Here is a 19,585-nt window from a genome sequence, read left to right as displayed (position 1 = left end):
ATTTGTATAGTTCTGCACACCCATCGCCTCTGCCTGGTTGGTGGGTGGGGGTAAAGTCACACCGATCAGCCTGTTTGATGACACCGCCTACAGCAGCCAATCAGAATCTGAAGATGATGACGAGGAGGATCCTGATAAAGTCCAGAGTGCTGCAGAGTCTAGTGTCTACCTCGGTGAGCTCATCTGACTGTGTCTATTCATGCTGCATGGTATTATTTATTTTTTCTTTGGTATCTTGAAACATTGCTGTCATTTAGAGCATGAATGTATTTTCAGGGATGTTTCAGGGGCAGCTCTACCTCCAGTCATCAGTGAGGATCTCTGAAAAGTTCCCCTCTAAGGCTATCGGATCAGAGAAAGACATCATTTCTCTCCCCACTGTCAAATGGAAGCCACTTATACGTAAGTTATCCTGTGTTAATGGATAAAACTAAGAACCAAGGACATGGAGTTTGATGATAAAAAGCACAAAGGGACCAAAAACAGTTGCTGTTTGTTATTTAAACCCAAAGGTAGTTCAAAGCAGTTTTTGAAGACACAAAGAAATTGTATATCGGTTCATTCCCTAAAGCCCAAAGCGATATCATTTGAATCTTAACAGTGCAGCATGATTCCTAATTGATTTCCAAGGAATGGCTTAATCTTGTCCTTACAGAGTCCCCGTCTCGGACTCCAGCTCTGGTCGGCTCTGACGAATTTGACAAGTGTCTGAGTAATGACAAGTACTCCCACGATGAATACAGCAATGGAGCCTTGTCCATTCTTCAGTATCCATACGGTAAAGACCTCATAATTTCCTAAAAATTGTGTAACCATGTACAGTGCTTTGCAGAAGTGTTCATACCCCTTCAACTTTTTTCTCATTCTGCCTTGTTACAGCCACAAATCTTAGTGTATTTTATGTGAGACCCCAACACAAAATAGTGCATGTTATCCAGTTGCAAGAAAATGATGCATGGTTTTCAAATATCTAAAAAGTGTGCCCCACATTTTTTATTATTCCTCTTCACTCTGATACCCCTAAAGTATAACCCAGTGCAATCAATTACTTTCATAAATCTGCTAAATACTAAAAAGGATCAGCCTATGTGTAATATAATCTCAGTTTAAATGCAACAGTTCTGTGAAGGCCTCAGGGGTTTGTTAGAGAGACCTATATGTCAACGAGCACTGTTCAATCCATTATTTGAAAATGGAAAGGCTACCTATGCATTACTATGTTAATGCTACCACAAATTGAATGAACACAACTTTTAAACAAGACCTCAACATAGTTAACGAGTTAGCTAACACTAGCATCAAGAACATCACTGAATGCATTTGGATCATGTGTTTCTCAAGGCAAAAAGGGCAACCAAACAGATTGCAAAACTGTTTGTTTAATATTGTTATTCAAAACACACAATAAGGTGATGTCCTTAAGGAGCTAAAAGCGAGCACACAGCTCTAACATTAGCAGGAGGTACGAAGCTGTGCTATCAAAACAACAGCCAATAAGTTCTATCAACACCTCAACAATCAAGCTTGCTGTCATTTTACCGTTATCTGCAGCTAACCTCTTTGCTCTGTCCGTCGCTTCCATAGACAGAAGGAACTGACCCCTCAGACGGGGTCATTCGACCGAGGTTGCTGAAACACTCCCCCCTGAAGTGTTTTGTGCAAACGAAGAGGACTTTCCCCACTGATTTCGGCACGTTTCCATTAAAAATAAAATTTAACCAGGCACTCTGAAGAGGTTCTGATCCTGGGGGTTGGTGTGATGTCTGGTGTGGGTTAATACAACCGACAACAGAACATTTAGATTTTTCCGCTTGCTGCTTCAGCATCCTTTAACTTGAACTACGAGAATACTGCAAGAAAAAAATGGCGTATTCACTGGATCGGTTAGCCGGAAGTCCATGACCATCTTTAGAAGTTCCACAGAAAATACTGTGACGTAATAGAGAACAAAAAGTAATAGAAAATGGAAAAATCTGAACAGACTGACCAAATATGACCCGAAAAGCATCTAAATATATCATCGCAGGATCTGGAGTGACTTAATTGAAATTTTCTAGACTTTCAGAGACTCCCAATACACAAAAAATGTGTTTAAGAGCTAAAAAAGTAGATTTTGCACAATATGTCCTCTTTTAAATAAAAGGAAATCTGTGTGGTATTGTCCCTCAATTTTACAGTTATGCACTACTTTAAAATCCTAATGAAACACGCAGGTTTGTGGTGGTAACGTGATAAAATGTGACGAATTAATTCTTTTACAAGGGACAGTATGTGTCAGTTGAAGGCAAAATGACCTAACGACCACCTGTCTCCGTCTTGGTACCGCAGACAATGGTTACTACTTCCCCTACAGCAAGCATTACCGGGAGAAACGTGAAAGTGCCATTAGTCTGATAAAGGGAAACAATGCCGGCTCAGACAATCGTAGGAGAAAGGACCCTGTGCTGCTGCTGCCATGGTGGAAGGAAATTCTCGGAACCATCGTCTTCTGCATCGCCGCCACCACCTACATCGTCCGCAAGTTCTTCCACCCTCCTGCCCCTGTGGCCTATGTGAGGGTAAGAGTTCACAACCTGACTGCAGCTGTGATTCTGCATTGGGGGTTACTCCCTCAATTATGGTTGCTTTTTTACCATGAGGGAATTTTCTGTTTTATTAAATCCTTGTTGTCCTTATTTATTTATATATTAATTATCTGCCTTGGGGAACTTGTTTGAATGCTAAAAATGTGAGTTTTCTTATGTGTGTTTAACATGTTTTACTGTCTTTTTGTCTATACAAGCAACGGAAAGAGTCAGAGACACAATGCCAGACCGACAGCAAGTTTGACCTTGAAGTTGTTGAATCCAAAGAGCCGGTTGCCATGGAGAACCGCTTCAGTGAATATGTGTCCAGGTACTTCACTAACTAACCACAGAGCAGCCCTTCCCCATTTGTCATCTCTGTCTGTGCTGAAGCTGAACTTCTCTCAGCTCCCACTGCTGTTCCAGGAGTTATTATCCTCGCGCTTGAAAGTCTCACTTGTTTAAGGTGTAGCTACAGATTGAGCACTGTTACCATGGTGACCACTGGTCTTCCAGCCTGCCTTGATAGGACATGGCCGAGATGGGAGATAGGAGTAACTCAGCTGTTTCCCATCAAATCAGAATGACCTTGGGCCGCTCCTCGCAGCGGCAGCTCTGCCCAGTTCCATCTGCTCTGCGGGGTCACAGTGTCACATTACATCACGGTCAGAACGCTCTCAAAAGTTTACCACTCCTGACCAGCAGGCATCATTTGCATACTGGGCACACATGCTGATCTTAGGTTTGTTTATAGAAATGCACCTTGAAACAAGTGGGAATAAACTGAATTAAATGAAAACCCTAATCCTTCCTTTCCTTTAGAGCTGCTGCTCTGGTTTATAGGTTAGCTTTGCTGTACAACTTTCCCAAAAATAAAAGTGGCAGCTGTTGCAGCAGCTGAGGCAAACACAAATCGGGATTATCAGGAGGGGGACCGAGGTCAGGACCAAAGGCCTGATTGACACGTGCTCGCGCACTTCAGCCTTGAGTCCCATGTAGAGACGGGGCAGGTGTTTTCCAGGGTGCAGCCGAGTATGAATGTATCATTCCCAGCTGTAAGCACATGGCGCTGTTCCTCATTTATCGAACACTGTTGTAGATTTGGCTGCTGTAATAATGGTAGTAATGATTTATGAGACTGTGCTTGTAGTGGCTAATCCAGTGTACGAGAAGTCTGGTGCTGTTAAATCTGGCAGCTGGGAACAGTCAACATTTACATCGCACTCCCAGGTTTATTCATAGCTTCAGAGAGCTCACCCACAACATGGATGAAAGAAAGATTGTAAAAACAACACTTCTCCCCGAGCTTTTAAAGAAACAGCATCACAAAAGACGATTAATGACTAATAAATATACGTACGAAGCTGAATGCTAACACTTCAGCATTGCTGTGTCTCCATTTGAAAGTCCTCGGATATATATATCGGTTAATCACAGAGCAGAGCACCAAATGAGATCTGATTCTCCAGTGTGATGTTGTGCAGATCGGCACAGGCCAAAATGATGTCACACTGTTCTTGGACCCATACAGCAGAGTTCGTCCAGCTGATCCAAGGCAGGCACATCTTCCCTTCGGCACCTCCAAATCTCTCACCCTCGCTCCTGTACACACCTGAGATCCTCAGCGCAGACTGTTCTTGTTATCTTGTAATTTTTAAAGTTCTATCTAAACAGTCAGAAGTAAATCACAAACACTCCATATTTTCGCTGTAACATTGTTTGATTGGCTATTTTTCTGAGAAATCTTGAAATATTTCCTATTTCAGAAGCTAAAAGTTTTTTTTTTTCCGTACTTCCTAGTCCTGTCTAATAGGTAGGCAAGGAATTTTACAATTATTATTTTCCACTTAAGTCTCCATTAATATTTAGGCCACTGCAGTGACACTACTTTATGCAGCCTCACTAATCTTCAAGGTAAACAGATGACGAAAAATCAATAATCAACTCTAACCTACAACAAATCACTGAAATCTTCTAATAATCTTCTAATAATTCTCCAGCACTGCTTAACTTCTTCTGCTTCACCACGACTCCACGATGGCATACATTAACATACTCAGTCTGAGATTTGATTAGATGTATCATTTTGAGTACGTCCAAAATGAGTGTTAAAGTGACCATGCACCTATTTTTCCACTGTGTGCACATTTAGTGTGTCATTCTGTCAGTGATTTTTAGATCAGCACTTTTCAGCTTGTCAGTCTGGTGCTTTGAAATGCTGACTTGGTGTGTTTTCAGAACATTGGAGAGATTTAACAGTGTTTTCAGTATTTTACCTTGAACTTTGCCAAAATTATAATGGAATATAAATGAAACTTTTTTTTTGATTGTTTTCCTATGATATCAGTTGGAACTCTGGCTGTTGTTTTACCCCGTTGATTATCTAACAGTCTGGCAGGCAGGGAGAACCTTGGAATGAAGTTGTCAGGTTGTAATTCCTTCCCTGGTAATCACTTTCAATCACTTAATGAGCTCTCTTCAACACAGGGAAGTCTGATCTCATTCTCCTTACAACTGCCTGGTGACAGGACAATTTTAGCCACTTGAAGAAGAGTGATTCTTTTACGCACAGGGGTAACCAACATTTATCTGCCCCTTCCAGGTACCTGACAGACTTCGAGCCCGTGCAGTGCCTTGGCCGCGGGGGCTTCGGCGTTGTCTTTGAAGCCCGCAATAAAGTGGACGACTGCAACTACGCCATCAAAAGAATCCGCCTGCCCAACAGGTAGCGACTCTCGTTGGCTGCAGCACGCTTCCTTGCTGGAGGCTATTAGTGCTCCTTTTAGCTCTGTTTTCTTTAGGGCTGTTAAAGGCAGTTATGTAAGCGGTGGCCTACTTGTTAAACACAGAAAACCACACAAAGGCTTAACTGGCGTTTTGAAACCAGTATTAGCTGTGCATTTATTATTTATATAGACAAGCATGGATATTTAATGTTGAGCTGATGCAGCTGTGCTTCTCTTTGCATTTTAACACCTGTGGACTGATCTATGTTGCTCTATTAAGTACAATCCCCTCCAAAAGTATTGCAAAACTGAGGACAATTTCTTTATTTATGCTTTAGGGTGCAAATATTAAAATATGAATATGAGACAGGACAGGAAGATGTGCCTGAAAACTGTTTGTTATTGCCCACGTTGGGCCTGTTACCATGATCCTTTAAACAACAGACGGACCTGAAGGTCTTTTCTCATTTGGGTTTTGCCTTTACAGACTGTATTTATGGTTAGAGTTGCAACAAACAAGAAAACCAGAGAGTTTTTCAGGGAAAAAACAGCTGAGAGAAGATGAAAAATCAGAGTCTTTGCACAAATGTTGGCAATAGTCGCCGTGAGTGTTAGAAAAGCACAGAAGGAAGGCCTTAGGTAACAGATGCAGAACGGACAGATGAACAGATGATGAAAAAACTATTGTAGAGCTTTAAAGAAAAACCCCAGCTAAAGTCTAGAAGGTGAAATGTATGTGAAAGTATCAAAGTGACAGTCCACTGTTTGAAGACATCTTCATGAACCCAAGTCCAGAGTCTGCACCATAAGATGCATAGCACTCATTTGCAAGACCAGGAAGGCCAGCCTCAAACCTTCTAGGACAAACTAGGATGGACTGATGAGACAAAGATGAACCTTGAACAAAGTGCCCAAGAGCTTCCAGTTTTCAGAAAGAAAGGATCTGCTCAGACATATAAGCTCATCTGTGAAACACATTGGAGGTAATATCATGGCAGGGGCTTGCAGGACGTCTTCTTAACTGATGATGCACATCATATATCAACACAGGATAGCTGTAGCATAATGAAGTCAGAAGCCAACAGAAACATTGGCTCAGTGACTTTAAAAAAAGATGCAGTCAAACTGAGTTCATCCGAGGGAAACGGTGGAAGGTTTTGGACTGACTGCCGATCACCAGACCTAAATCCCACACAGCAGCATCTTACCTGTTGAAGAGCAAACGTAAGAGACAACTGTTAAAGGCTGCAGTAAAAACATCAGTTTGGTGATGTGAGTTTCCTGTAACCAGGTTGATCCAGTTATTGCAAGCAAATGCTTTACAGCTAGATATGATGTTAAATAAAATTTTCAGCTATTTTAAGTGTTATGCTTCAATACTTTTAACTAAAATAAAACACCTGGAAATAAAGCTGAAATGTCGACCTTTTTTTCTCAATTTCAGCTATTGATTTCGAACCTAAATGTTTACAATTGTTTTAAATTTTGCCCAATGGAGCAGAATATAGTTTTATTCCATGTCCTTAATAATTGTAATAACACTATAAGATGCTTTCAAAACTCTTGCAGTTTAAAAAAAGCTTCATTTATTGTTTTTACTGTTATTTTATTGCAATGTCACAAATAATTTTTAATGTGAGCTGCAAAAATAAAACTGTTTATGTAAAGTCACTAATATGTCAGTTTGATCTCTTTCTAGACCATTAACCATTAACTTCTAAAAGAGGGATGTGTTTCAGCCATAACTGAATAAGAACTTTAGCCTCATGTTTTGGTTCTGTCATTCAGGGAGCTGGCCCGAGAGAAGGTGATGCGAGAGGTGAAAGCTCTGGCGAAGCTGGAGCACCCCGGGATTATCCGTTACTTCAACGCCTGGCAGGAGAGCCCCCCTGAGGGCTGGCAGGAAGAAATGGACCAGAGGTGTCATAAGGATGCCAGGTTAGATGGGGAGGTGGTACACAGGGGTCCTGTAGAGTCTGAGAAGGTTTGATTTAAATCCTTTCCAGGTCTGTATAAATATAGAAAAAGACAAGAGTTTGGAAAATATTTGTATTTAAAGGCTTAGTTCATTTGTTTTTCTAAAGGTTACATCCATCTGTCCTTTGTCCCTTCTTCCTTTACTCCATTCCTTTCCTTGCCATCTTCCCTCTATCCTACATCCTTTTTTACTTCCTTCCTTTTTATCCTGTTTTATGTAAAAGCTTCCTTCCTTCCTCTTAGTATTTCCTTCTTTCCTTTCTTCTTCTTAGTCCTTCTTTCCTTCCTTCCTTCTTTCTTTCTTTCCTTCCTTCCTCCTTACTATCAGTAGCCTACACATTTCATTTCAGCTGGATGTTTTCACATTTTTTATGCAACCTTTTCTTTTTCTTTCAGTACCACTGACTGGCCAATGAGCATCCCTGACCACATGGAGGTGCTATCAGTCAAAGTACCGGTGTCTAGCTCTGCGTACCCCGTCTCTAGTCCTGAAGGAGATGCTCTGGAGGCATCTGTCAGTGCTCAGGCCCTCCTCTCCAACAGCACAGTTGGCTTTGGAGCTGATGACGGCGACCTGTCCTTCCAGCCACTGCTTGGCCACGACAGCCTGATGTCTGAGAGGGACAGCCAAGCCGACGCTGACGCTTCAGACACCCCTAACTCCTTCGAGCTCTGCCCTCCACGTGGCCCCAGTGACTGCACTTCTTCATCCTTTGACATTGTGTTTGAGGACTCTGGCTGTGATCGAGATGCAGATGCTGATACAGACTCGGGTGCAAGCGCAGCCAGTCCCAAAACACTGATAGAGAAGAAGACTTCTTCTTCTTCTTCACATACCAGACAGCAGGAGTCTGTCCCACCTTCTTCTTCCAGTCCTCCTCGACCAACCTCTCTCACCTTGGCTCTCCCTGCTACTTCACCAGTCCAGCGCTTCCAGCCTTCCCCAAAGGTTATTAAAATTATTTTAACTTTGTAACCAATTAGTTTCATATGTAACACATACAATTATGGTGTCTGGTGTAAACTGTCTTTAACATCTTATATTAGTGATTAGCATGGTAAGCATTCTTAGCATTATTACTACAGCAGTCTCCGTGTATTCCCTGGAGACTGTTTTCCAAAGCGTACGTTTTTCAAAAGGCTGCCAGTATTTGAAAATCCAGCATGTTCCATCACAGACCGACATTGAAAGCTCAAAAGGATAAAACAAAGCAACTTTGTTTTCATACATTCAACCTTCCTGTTATTTGCCTAAAATCTGGCTCTCTTTGGCTCTGTTGCAGTATGATAGAATAGTAGCTTCTTTTTTCTCTTTCTCTTTTGATTGGGCTGGAGCTTAAATAAACCCTTGAACATGTCCTCCTACCTGCAGGTGTACCTGTACATCCAGATGCAGCTCTGTCGGAAGGAGAACCTGAAGGACTGGATGGCTCAGCGTTGCCTGCCGGACCAGAGAGAGCTCAACCAGTGTCTGGACATCTTCCTGCAGATCGCGGAAGCTGTCGACTTCCTGCACAGCAAGGGTCTCATGCACAGAGACCTTAAGGTAAATGCATACAAAACCTGTGCTGTGAAAGATAAAATTGTATGTATGGTTGTCATAATGTGACCCTCTCTTCTAAAAGGTGAGTTGTTGGACAAACTAATCAATCATCTGTGTCTTGTTTAATGGTCCCTCCAGCCGTCTAACATCTTCTTCACCATGGACGATGTGGTGAAAGTGGGAGACTTTGGCCTGGTGACTGCTATGGACCAGGAGGATGATGAGGATGAGCCGAGCGTGTTGACACCTGCACCACTCCTCACTCGGCACACAGGCCAGGTCGGCACCAAGCTCTACATGAGCCCTGAGCAGGTGAGGGAACATAGCATGAAATGCTTTCTGTGAAGTGATTGTGTTGCAAAACATAAGAGACTAAAACTGATGTGTTTTTTGTTTTGCAGCTCTCTGGTAACTCGTACTCTCATAAAGTGGACATTTACTCGCTGGGTTTGATCCTGTTCGAGCTGCTGTATCCCTTCAGGACCCAGATGGAGAGAGTGAGGGTGAGTCAGCAAACACATGAACTTCTAATTATCTCCTGATTTAGGGCCAAAGGAGTATTCATACCTTTTAACCCTTTTCACATTTGATGTTACAATCACAAACTTCCATGTATCTTATTGAGATTTTAGACAGACATAAAGTAGTGCACAATTGTGAAGTGGACAGAGAACGAAGCATGGTTTTTATATCTCTTTTGGATAAAAATATTAGTTGTGGTATTCATATGTATTCAGCCACCTCAGTCCATTATCTGAAACGGAAAAAGTAACCTTTCAAGAAGTGTCTGTCTAGGAAAGCATTAATCAGAGAAGCACTCAATGATCTACGTTAACTCTGGAAGTGCTGCATAGATCCACAGGTCAGGTGGGAGAATCTGTAAAACAGGATAGCATTTAGTTAATCATACAATGTCTTACCAAAAAAAAAAACCAAACAAGATAACTAAGGAAAACATGCAGTTCAATATTATTTCTTCACTGAAACCGTTTAGGCTTACTGTTTGTAAAGTATGAATCCAAAAGGCTTTTCTTTGTAGCAAGAGTCAGTCTCTGTCACCCCATCTTTAGGTTCCAGACACCATTTCAATGTAATTGTAATTGTTTGTAATTTCAACAAACAGATATCATGGCCAACTATTTTAAAGTGTCTAGCCACACCAGATCTGATCTTTATTACAAAAACTTGCTTTGTGTTGAGAAATCCTGATTTTTAACCCATACTTATATTTACAAATACACATTTTAAATGCAGCAAGTAATCATTCTCTTGATAAAACATTCCCTTTAATCATAGCACTACATTGAACATGAGAAATGAACTGAGACAAGAAATGTTGAGAAGAGGTGTAACAGTCTCCCTAATTGCTAGGCTGCTTATTGGCAGGGCAACAACCCAAAACATACAACCAGAGCTTCATATTCATGTGTTAGAATGGTCTATTTAAAGTCCAGGCCGACATCCAATTGAGAATCTGTGGCTAAAAGAAATGCAAACCCAGTTTGATTGAGCTTGTACTGGTTTGCAAAGAAGAAGAATCAAACATTTCAGTCTCTAGATGTTTATACCTCAGGGGGCTTGCAGCTATAATTGCAACTGCATATAACTTTGTAGATTATTAAAAAAATATTAACAATTTTCCTTCCACTTCACAATTATGTGCAACTGTTTGTGATGTAGAAGATCAACTGTCATTAAGATGCAAAGACGTTTGTGGTTGAAACGTGATAAAATGTAAAAAAAGGTTCAGTGAATGACCTCTTTGGCAAGGTGCTATATTTCAAAAATGTGAAATGATTCTTAGTTGAAACTGTACGAGTTATTAGAGCAACATGTTTGAACCAGGGGATATATTTGTCTACTGAAGGTGAATGGTATATTTCTACTTGGAAATGCTCACCATCAGATCAGTACTGATGGATATAGTCATGAAGCCTTTTTCTCTGTAGTAGAAGAGCTGATGAACCAATAGGGCAGCTCCACTCACAGGTGTTTACCTTATTCCTTTCAGACGCTCACAGACGTGAGAGCACTGCGCTTCCCAGACATTTTCTCCAAAAACAATGCTGAGGAGGTAAGTGATCTTCTGCTGTCACCTAGTGGCTACAAATACAAATAACATTTGTGTTACTTGACACTTTCTGTGGAGGCTGAGTACAACAGATAGAATAAGAGCCACTGAGTTTAGAGATTTTGCTTCCCATAATATTATCAGTACCAGATTTAAAGGACCCGTGCACACCAATCCAACTAGGAGGTGTTTTTGGATTGTTTGTAGTGTCAGCTTAGTAAAGCTGTTTACTTTATTATGAGATTAATATAATTGTCCAGCACAATCTGAAATGCCCCCTTACACCCCACATGTTGTCTGTTCTCAAACTGTATGTACAATCGTAATGATGTTTTCACTGAGCTGTATAACTAGAAAGGGTTATGATACTCCTTGAGCCTTTACACAGTTTGTCACATTTTAATCTCAAACTTCAATGTATTTTATTAGAATTTTATGTGAGAGGCGAATACACAGTAGTGCATAGTTGTGAAGAGGAAGTCTAAGGTCCCAGTCTCAAGTTTTTCCTTCCAGGGTCACCCTGTATTTAGCTCCCTCAACTCTAACTAGCTTCCCTGCCTCTGCTGAACAAAAGCCTTCTAATGGCACAATGCAGCCGCTACCATGTTTCACTATGGGGCTGCTGTGTTTAAGAGGATGTTTTCCATGAAGGGCACAAGTTCAATTTTGGTTTCTCTTCTGACCGGAGCACCTTCCTAAATGTTTTCTATGCCCCCTACGTGGTTTGGGGAACACTTTAATCAGGATTTCATAAGACTTTATTTCTGACTTTAATGACTAAAAGTTGTCCTGTCAGCAGATTCTTCCACCTGGCCCATGGATTGCTGCAGCTCCACCAGTCAGTTTAGGTTTGCAGTTTAGCCACACTCTGTCACATAAAATCCCAATAAAATACATTGAAGACTGTGGTTGTAATGTGACAAAATGTGAATGAATCCAAGCAATATGAATACTATATGTGCCATGAACTGTTTGAATAAGAAATATCTCCGGTTCTCTGTTAACAGCTGAGTATGGTCCGCAGCATGCTGTCTCTAAGCCCTAGCGAGCGTCCCGAGGCAGCAGACATCACTGCCATGTCCCTCTTCCAGGAGCTGGAGCTGCCCTGCCGGCTCGCCGTTAGGCAGCGCTCCCGCACCTACAGCTCCTCTTCAATGGGCCGTCCCTCACGCCAGACATCGTCCAGCTGAAAATCCAGCCGTACAATCTGTGATCCCCTGCTCTGTTCGGCTCACAACTCCCCATCTGCTGAGGAGTCCCCCCTGGCCATCATCACTTCATGATCCAAGAAAAGCAACAATAACTTTTAAACGTAGACAATGTCCGTCACAGGTACTCTAGGAAACATGTCATTTATTGTTCATGTAGCATAATACTAACCAACTTTCACTCTTAAAAGGAAAGTTTATTTCCTAAAGGGAAGGATTTCAAAAAATGTTTTTGTGGATATTTCAACAAAACTCTCAATACCAGATGTGCAGCGTCTACTACTTAAGTAAACCTGCCCAGTGATTTATCTGCAGTGTTTACCTGCGATTACTCTGTGAAAACTGCCACTTTCTTTACTCATAACGAGGCAGATGAAATCATCCTCAACACTGAAGTCAGAGACAACGATGCTAGAAAGAAACAGATCTGGTGAAAACATGCTGCTTGCTCCCAACATTAAGCCAGTGTTCACTTCAATCAAACATGCTACACCTCAGGTATCAAAACCAAGGGGACACTTCAAAGGGGCCTTTGATGCTTGTAGGAACACTAAGTGGTGTTCTGACACACAATTTGCCTGATTTGGGAGACCAAAAAAATACCATCTTTTTTCATAATAATTTTTTGATAAGAAAAGATGTACTGGATAGAAAGAAGCTTGAGTCCAGGCCATTAGATGTGACTTGCCTTTAGAAAGAGGCTGTTTGACCTCTCAGAGTGAATGCTGGGCCCTTGGCTCATGTCTTTTTGCATGTATCAGACAGACAATAAGGAGTGAATGTGAGTTTTTTTTTTTTTTATCTTAAAGCCAGTACATTTTCTCTGGGTACATTTTCCAGATTGACTGTGAGGTGCTCAGACCTTTTCTAACACCTCTTCTTTACTATCTGTACATAGCTCAAGGCAAAACCTTGTGTATTTCCTTTTTTTTAAGATACGTTTGACCAAGGTTGTACATATTGTGAGGCAACATTGCTTGTAAAAGGCTTTTTTCATATTGACCTGTAAGATAGTGTGATATACTGTGAGAGACGAAACAAAGAGGAGGTTCGCTCTTTGCCATTAATGGATAGCTGAATGTTACAGTGTGACCCCCAGGGACAGATGACGGTGGTCACCTCTTTAAAATTATTCTCAGTGTTTGTTTTCGCACATTTCGGGAACGAAGCAGAGAGCTTTGCCTTGCTTTTGGGGGGGGGGGGGGGGACAGAGGGGAGCTTGCAGGGCCCAGAGTGCCGTTTTAAGTGTACTTTTCTTTAACCAATAGCTCGCTTCATAATCTGGATTATCTTTGCTGTTGTGATTCAACACCTTCCTGCTGGTGTTACTCCTGAAACAGAAAACTATAGATCCACCGATCAGACTTTTCCAGACCGATAGGAATACTTTTGATGGCTATTGTTGTGGATATGGTTACAATAATTAATTTAATAATTATTTGTAGAGATGCACCAAGACACCGGGTGGACACTGGAATAGGAACATTTTTTTGTTTATGAGGACCATCGGGCACTCAGAAATTTGATATTTTTCCAATCACTGAACATGCCATACCCGTGCATAACCAGTTCATGATAACCATAACATTACTCAGTGTGGATGTTGTTACCGTGGAAAGAAGACTACAGTTCATTGTTTTCAAGGTCATTGAGGTGTTTAAAAAGACAAAAGGTGTGAAAGGAAAAAGAAATATGTTCCCAGAGAACCAAGATGTCTGATGGACCAATTCCCATTTTCCCAATTCGGATATTTTTCTTCTAAAAACTATTGATGGGTACTTTTTGTTTTCAGAAACAGTTTTCCACTTAAAAACAAAATAAAACAGTAAAAGTTACCGATGAATGTTTGTATATCATTAAACCTGTGGCATACTTTACTGTACCTGTAGTGCTTAAATGCATAAAATGGGGAAAAATACATTGTCTTATATGGGTAACTACAGCTAGCACCACAACTAGCAAATCCCACTGGTTTTGTGATGTGCAACTGGAACACTCTAGACTTGAGAGTAATGTCTTTCCCAGATCTGATCTATGACTTCCAAGACAGACTGAACACTGACCACAGGTAACATGTTGGAGGAAAAATGTTCCGCAGCTTCCTTAACGGAGTTAGTAGTTTTAAATCTAACCAATAAAAATGTCAAAGGAAGCATATGTCAAACTGATTTTGATTTATTTTTTTATGTTTCACTCCAAAAAAGTGCAAAAAAGTTAGTTGATGAATATACAGACCTAAAACAGTGGGAATTCTTAGTTTTCATGCATTAAATGAATGGGGTAAAAAAAATCAGATTTCCGGTGGCTAGATCGGTGCATCTCTACAAAAACAACACGATTCCTGAGTTCTGCAGCTCTCCTGTGCAGCAGGAATATAGCATTTACTTAAAAAGTTGGAACTGTTTCATTTCCTCTACTCAGTCTGGGGAACTTGGACCTGATGAGGGTTATGTAATCCACATGGCCTGTTTGGAACTACACACACAAAAACTGTTAGTTGTAGTGCTTTCTATGATTGTACTTTCTAAAGACATTCTCTTTTTTTCACAACAAGTGCAGTTTTTTCATTATTCTGCAGGGTTTTTAGTTTAGTCTTGACCGTGTCAGATGCAGGAAGTTGTTTGTTCTCCTGGTCAGTTACATGCTGAGTCGTCGTTGTTAAATTATCAGTTCACTCTTTAAACAAACCCTCGTCCCAACATAGTAAAAGTGGAAGTTGGAAGGTTTTTTAAGTGATTTAACCTCATTAAACCAAACCCTTCAGGTTTGACTTTTTGTAAGTTACATAAATCCTTTTATGACATAACCTTTGTGAAATTGAAGTGTCATTTTGTTTCTCTGATTATTGTTTTATTTTGATTCACAAATTGCCTGGGAGGGTCTGGAAACGTCCTTTATCAGGAGTTATTTCCTGAATGAATTGAGCTCCAAAGATATGTTGGATAAAGGAAAAACCTTATTCACCTACATTAGTAAAAACTGTATCTTCTTTGTGTACTGACTCCAGCATTGCTGATCTATTATCAGAGGGTCTACAGATTTTTTTTTGTTCAGTCAAACAAAGAAAATTCTGTTCCATCATACGTTTCCCATCCTTGCTTGTTTGTTGTTTTTTTTTTTTAACCTGAGTGGTTTTCTGATAATTGTTTAAATGAAAATTAATTCCATTCTGTGTCTCAGGCCTCTGGTTGGACATGCAGTTGCTTGATCCTGTTCACCAGTCCAATTTCTCTGTCTGTCCATGTTGAACTGTAAATATGTCAATTTAGTTTATTTATGTTTTGTGGGAGTGATCAATCCTTTGTGGGTTGGTGTTATATTAAGCGCTTCATGCGATGGAGTGCATTGGAATACGACTTCTTATAAGTCTGAATTTAATAAACTGTTCTATACAATTTTTACAGTTGTGTATCGTCAGTTATTGTGTTAACCAGTTAAAGTGCTGGCAAAGTGGCAAACATACTTCCATCAAATATCAAACATGATGTTTAATCATATTTGAAACCAAAACATATTTGAAATGGAAAGACTGATAGAGTTCTCTGAACAATGAACAGTGAATTAATAAGAAGCTAACGGCTCAGTCGAGCAGGGATCAACCCCCTAAACAGTTGAGTAAATGAGCAAATAAACTTCTATAACAATCATACAATTATTAATACAGAGATAAGTTTAACTTTATCATCCCCCTAGGGGGACATGAAATAGTTTCAGCAGCCGGACAGATTAAAGGTGCACCTCTAGTAAGGTAATATTAGGAGGATAAATAAATAATAGAAACAATAATAAATAATTATGAATAAAAACTGAAAAATTTATAAACAGTATAGTACAAAGTTATTTAAATATTTACAGACTGTAAAATGCTTTCAAAAAATAATGGAAAAACTCTGGGAAAAAAAATATTAATACAAACTAGGAAAGATACAGTACAATAATCTAAGCACTATATATATAAAAGCAAGATGTAAATGAGATGATGAAGTATTCGCTGTATTGTAAATGATGATGTCAGTGGTTTTTATTATTAATAATAATAATAACAATTATTATTATATGATGATGTCAGCAGCCTAAGCCTAAGTGGTCATCTACAATGCTCCTCCATCTGTGGAGAAGTTCTCTGGTGTGCTCCTATCCCCTCTCTAGCTTCTGATTGCAGCTGGTACCAGTGCTGCTCACATTCCAGGCTGGTACTGAAAGCAGAGGGAACAACGCATTGATCTGCTCTGGAATGCCTGTTTGTTTCCACTGTGATCCTAGGACCAAATCTACCTTTCACTTCTCTCTTCTCCTCCACCAGCAGGCTCTGCTCCTCTGTTCCGTTCGGTTTTCTCCACATTTGTTTCTGTTTTGTTTTGTTCATTTTACCAAACTAAACCTCATTATAGAAGAAAGCAATGTCAGTAAAACGCTGGATTTAAATATTAATATGAAATTAAATAATATAAAATAGATGCAGAGTAAAAATGACCAGCATGGCGAGTAAACATAATAATAAGCAAATCAAAATAATGATAACCATGTAAATAAGCTACCTTCAAACCTTGATGCTGTGTGACAATTTAATCTTGCTAAGTTTTATCACCATGATTTACACATTTCAGAATCCAGTCTAAATTCTATCATTGGTTAATTTCTCTCCATTGACTACTAGCAGTGCCTTTGTTGTTGTTTTTTTTTTTTTGTGTGTGTTATTTCTTTTAACAACCAATCACAGCTCTTAGAAGACAGCGTCAAACCTGAAAAGAGGTCTACCACACCTCCTCACTAAGATAGGATAAATTAACAGAAATAAACAGCGGTAATATATCTCCATGTGTCATAATTGTATATATTGAGAAATAAAAAATTAATAATTTTTTGATGATATTCTATTTTAATTTTATTGGGGGGGGGGGGGGGCAGTCCTTGAGAGCTACTGTCCTGCAACCTTTAGAAGCATCCTTGTTTCAACACACCAACGAGGAAAAACATGTTTCAAATTTGACCACTTAGCATTGTGCCTACCACTAAAAATAACGATGCAGTGTAGTGTTCACAAGCACCCATATTTCACCTTTCACTGGACAAATTAAGCTGTCTGCACAGCAAGTGCACAAAAGCAAAACTGACAAAGCTGCCTGGAATTTAAAGACAAAACTAGGTCAATTTCAAGAAAAGTTGATCCAGGCTTTTTCTCTATTCGGTCCCCCATTGACCCTGTCTCTCCAGAACCAAGAGTATTTCACTATGAGTAACCTTTCTGTACAGAACAACAGTTCTGTTGCTCTGAGCTTGCCCTGTCAGCTGAGCCCTGTACAGAAAACCAATAAAATAACAATTAAAATAGATGCCATAAATAAAGTAAAATAAAATAAGATACAATAGAACATACGATACAAATAAACTTTCAACAGAAAGCCTGTTTAAATAGAAAAGTTTTTAACTGCATATTAAAAGAGTCCACGAAGTCAACTAAACAAACCTGTAGAGGGACACTATTCCACAGCCTTGGTGCTGCAAGGCAGACTGGAAGGCTCGACCCCCCCTTGGTCTTCAGTCTGGTGTGCGGAGCAACCAGAAGATGTTAAACCTCTGAATGAAGACGGCGAGCAGCAGTATAACTTATTGGATAAGTAACCTGGGGCCTGGCTGTGTAGTGCTCTGTATGTTAATGTGAGAATTTTAAAACAAACTCTAAAATATTTTGGTAGCCAATCTAAAGGCTATAAAACAAGGGGTAATGTGAGCTCGCTTTCTGGAGCGTCCAATAAGTTTGGCCGCAGTATTTTGTATGGCATGGAGGCATAAGAGGGATTATTTATCCAAACCAATAAACAGGGCATTACAATAATCTAAACGTGAAGATGCAAATGCGTGGATCTTTCTTTTCACTTCTGCTGAAGAGATCATATGTCACAGTTTAGAAATACTCCTTCAATGAAAGAAATAGGATGAGACAAAGATTTTATATGCAAGTCAAAGCCCAGTGAGGAGTCAAATATTACACCAAGATTTTGAATACTGGATTTAGGAGTTGGACAAAAAGAAGCAAGAGTCTGACTAATTTTTTTGTGTAGTTCAGGAGGAGCTATAATCATGGACTCAGTCTTTTTGGTGTTTAAAACAAGATAGTTGCTGGAGAGCCAATCACTGATCTGGGATAGACATTGGACTAGGGTGGACAACCTATCCAGCTGATGAGGCTTAAAAGACATATAGAGTTAAATGTCATCAGCATAGAAATGATTAGAAATGTCATTAAAAGATTGAATGACATAATTGAATAAGTCTAATTGTTCGGTTGTTGGGTGTATTAACCCACACGATTCATTACACTGCTCCATAGCATCAGAACCTCCATAAAGGGTAAACTACGCTCCTTAATGTAGTTACTTGGTATGGATGGAGAGGGTGTAAATACAGTAAAAACACACCATGGCGATGCATTTATTTGAAAGCACGGTTCTGCAGGTTCGTCGTCTTCATTCTCCTTTTGCTCCGGGTCAGACTCTGGCTTGAACATGTAAGGCTGGAGGGACAAGTCTTCCATAAACTCCACAAAAAGAGTGAACCTTAGATTAATTTAAATAATGTTTCTGTAGTAGTGTTAGTTTCTTTGTTTTGTCATTTCTGTTTGTGTGTTTTCATATCTATCTATCTATCTATCTATCTATCTATCTATCTATCTATCTATCTATCTATCTATCTATCTATCTATCTATCTATCTATCTATCTATCTATCTATCTATCTATCTATCTATCTATCTATCTATCTATCTATCTATCTATCTATCTATCTATCTATCTATCTATCTATCTATCTATCTATCTATCTATCTATCTATCTATCTAACATTTTAGAAAGTAAAACTCATATATTACATGTATTCATTACACATAGAGTGAAATATTTCAAGCCTTTGTTTCCTGATGAATATGGCCTACAGGTAATGAAAATCCAAAATTCCGTGTGTCAGAAAATGAGAATATTGTGAAAAAGTTACATTTTCAATCAACGAATTAACTAAAAACACCTGTAAAGGTTTCCTAAGCCTCTAAAAGGTCTCTCAGTCTGGGTCAGTAGGCTACACAATCATAGGGAAGGCTGCTGACTGGACAGATGTCAAGGAGACAGTGTCATGTTTCAGTCAATGGATGAGTCAAATGCAGAAATGTGCTGAGGTAAAGCTAAGTATTTTCATAATAAAAATAAAAAGAATTTACAAAACGCTCTTGCAAATGGCAAACATGGCTGAGAAATGGACACGGAACAGAGAGATGAGGAACATGGCAGTGAACAGAGGAAAAAGAGCAAGGAACAAAAACCACCATTAATCGTATATACTAAGGCAGGGGAGGAAAATAAAATATGAACCAGAAGAGCTAATTAGATGAAATGAAGATTTGCTGAGGCAGAGAGAAGGTGGAGCAGCTAATGGAGGGAGACTAATTAACCAGAGCAGAGAAGAAACACAAAGAAACCCAGCAAAGTATCTCAGATCTAGCTCTA

The 19,585-nt window shown here is 39.7% G+C and overlaps 1 protein-coding gene across 2 annotated transcripts in view; it reads left to right on the top strand.

Annotated features, from left to right (window-relative positions):
- Positions 1-15,488, top strand: part of eif2ak3 (eukaryotic translation initiation factor 2-alpha kinase 3) — a 49,029-nt gene extending 33,541 nt beyond the window's left edge. For both annotated transcript variants that reach the window (XM_047345536.1, XM_047345537.1), the window contains exons 6-18: positions 11-173; positions 277-402; positions 656-778; positions 2,329-2,558; positions 2,783-2,895; positions 5,167-5,289; positions 7,079-7,228; positions 7,664-8,216; positions 8,640-8,813; positions 8,949-9,122; positions 9,212-9,313; positions 10,822-10,884; positions 11,889-15,488. In XM_047345536.1, the coding sequence (XP_047201492.1) occupies positions 11-173; positions 277-402; positions 656-778; positions 2,329-2,558; positions 2,783-2,895; positions 5,167-5,289; positions 7,079-7,228; positions 7,664-8,216; positions 8,640-8,813; positions 8,949-9,122; positions 9,212-9,313; positions 10,822-10,884; positions 11,889-12,071 (2,277 nt within the window). In that variant the 3' untranslated portion in view covers positions 12,072-15,488. The remainder of the gene's footprint in view (positions 1-10; positions 174-276; positions 403-655; positions 779-2,328; positions 2,559-2,782; positions 2,896-5,166; positions 5,290-7,078; positions 7,229-7,663; positions 8,217-8,639; positions 8,814-8,948; positions 9,123-9,211; positions 9,314-10,821; positions 10,885-11,888) is intronic.
- The last annotated feature ends 4,097 nt before the right edge of the window (positions 15,489-19,585 follow it).

The sequence above is a fragment of the Girardinichthys multiradiatus genome, chromosome 19, assembly GCF_021462225.1.
Source record: "Girardinichthys multiradiatus isolate DD_20200921_A chromosome 19, DD_fGirMul_XY1, whole genome shotgun sequence".
NCBI lineage: Eukaryota > Metazoa > Chordata > Actinopteri > Cyprinodontiformes > Goodeidae > Girardinichthys > Girardinichthys multiradiatus.
The sequence above is the reverse complement of the archived record's forward strand: the minus strand, read 5'-3'. Positions and strand labels throughout refer to the sequence as shown.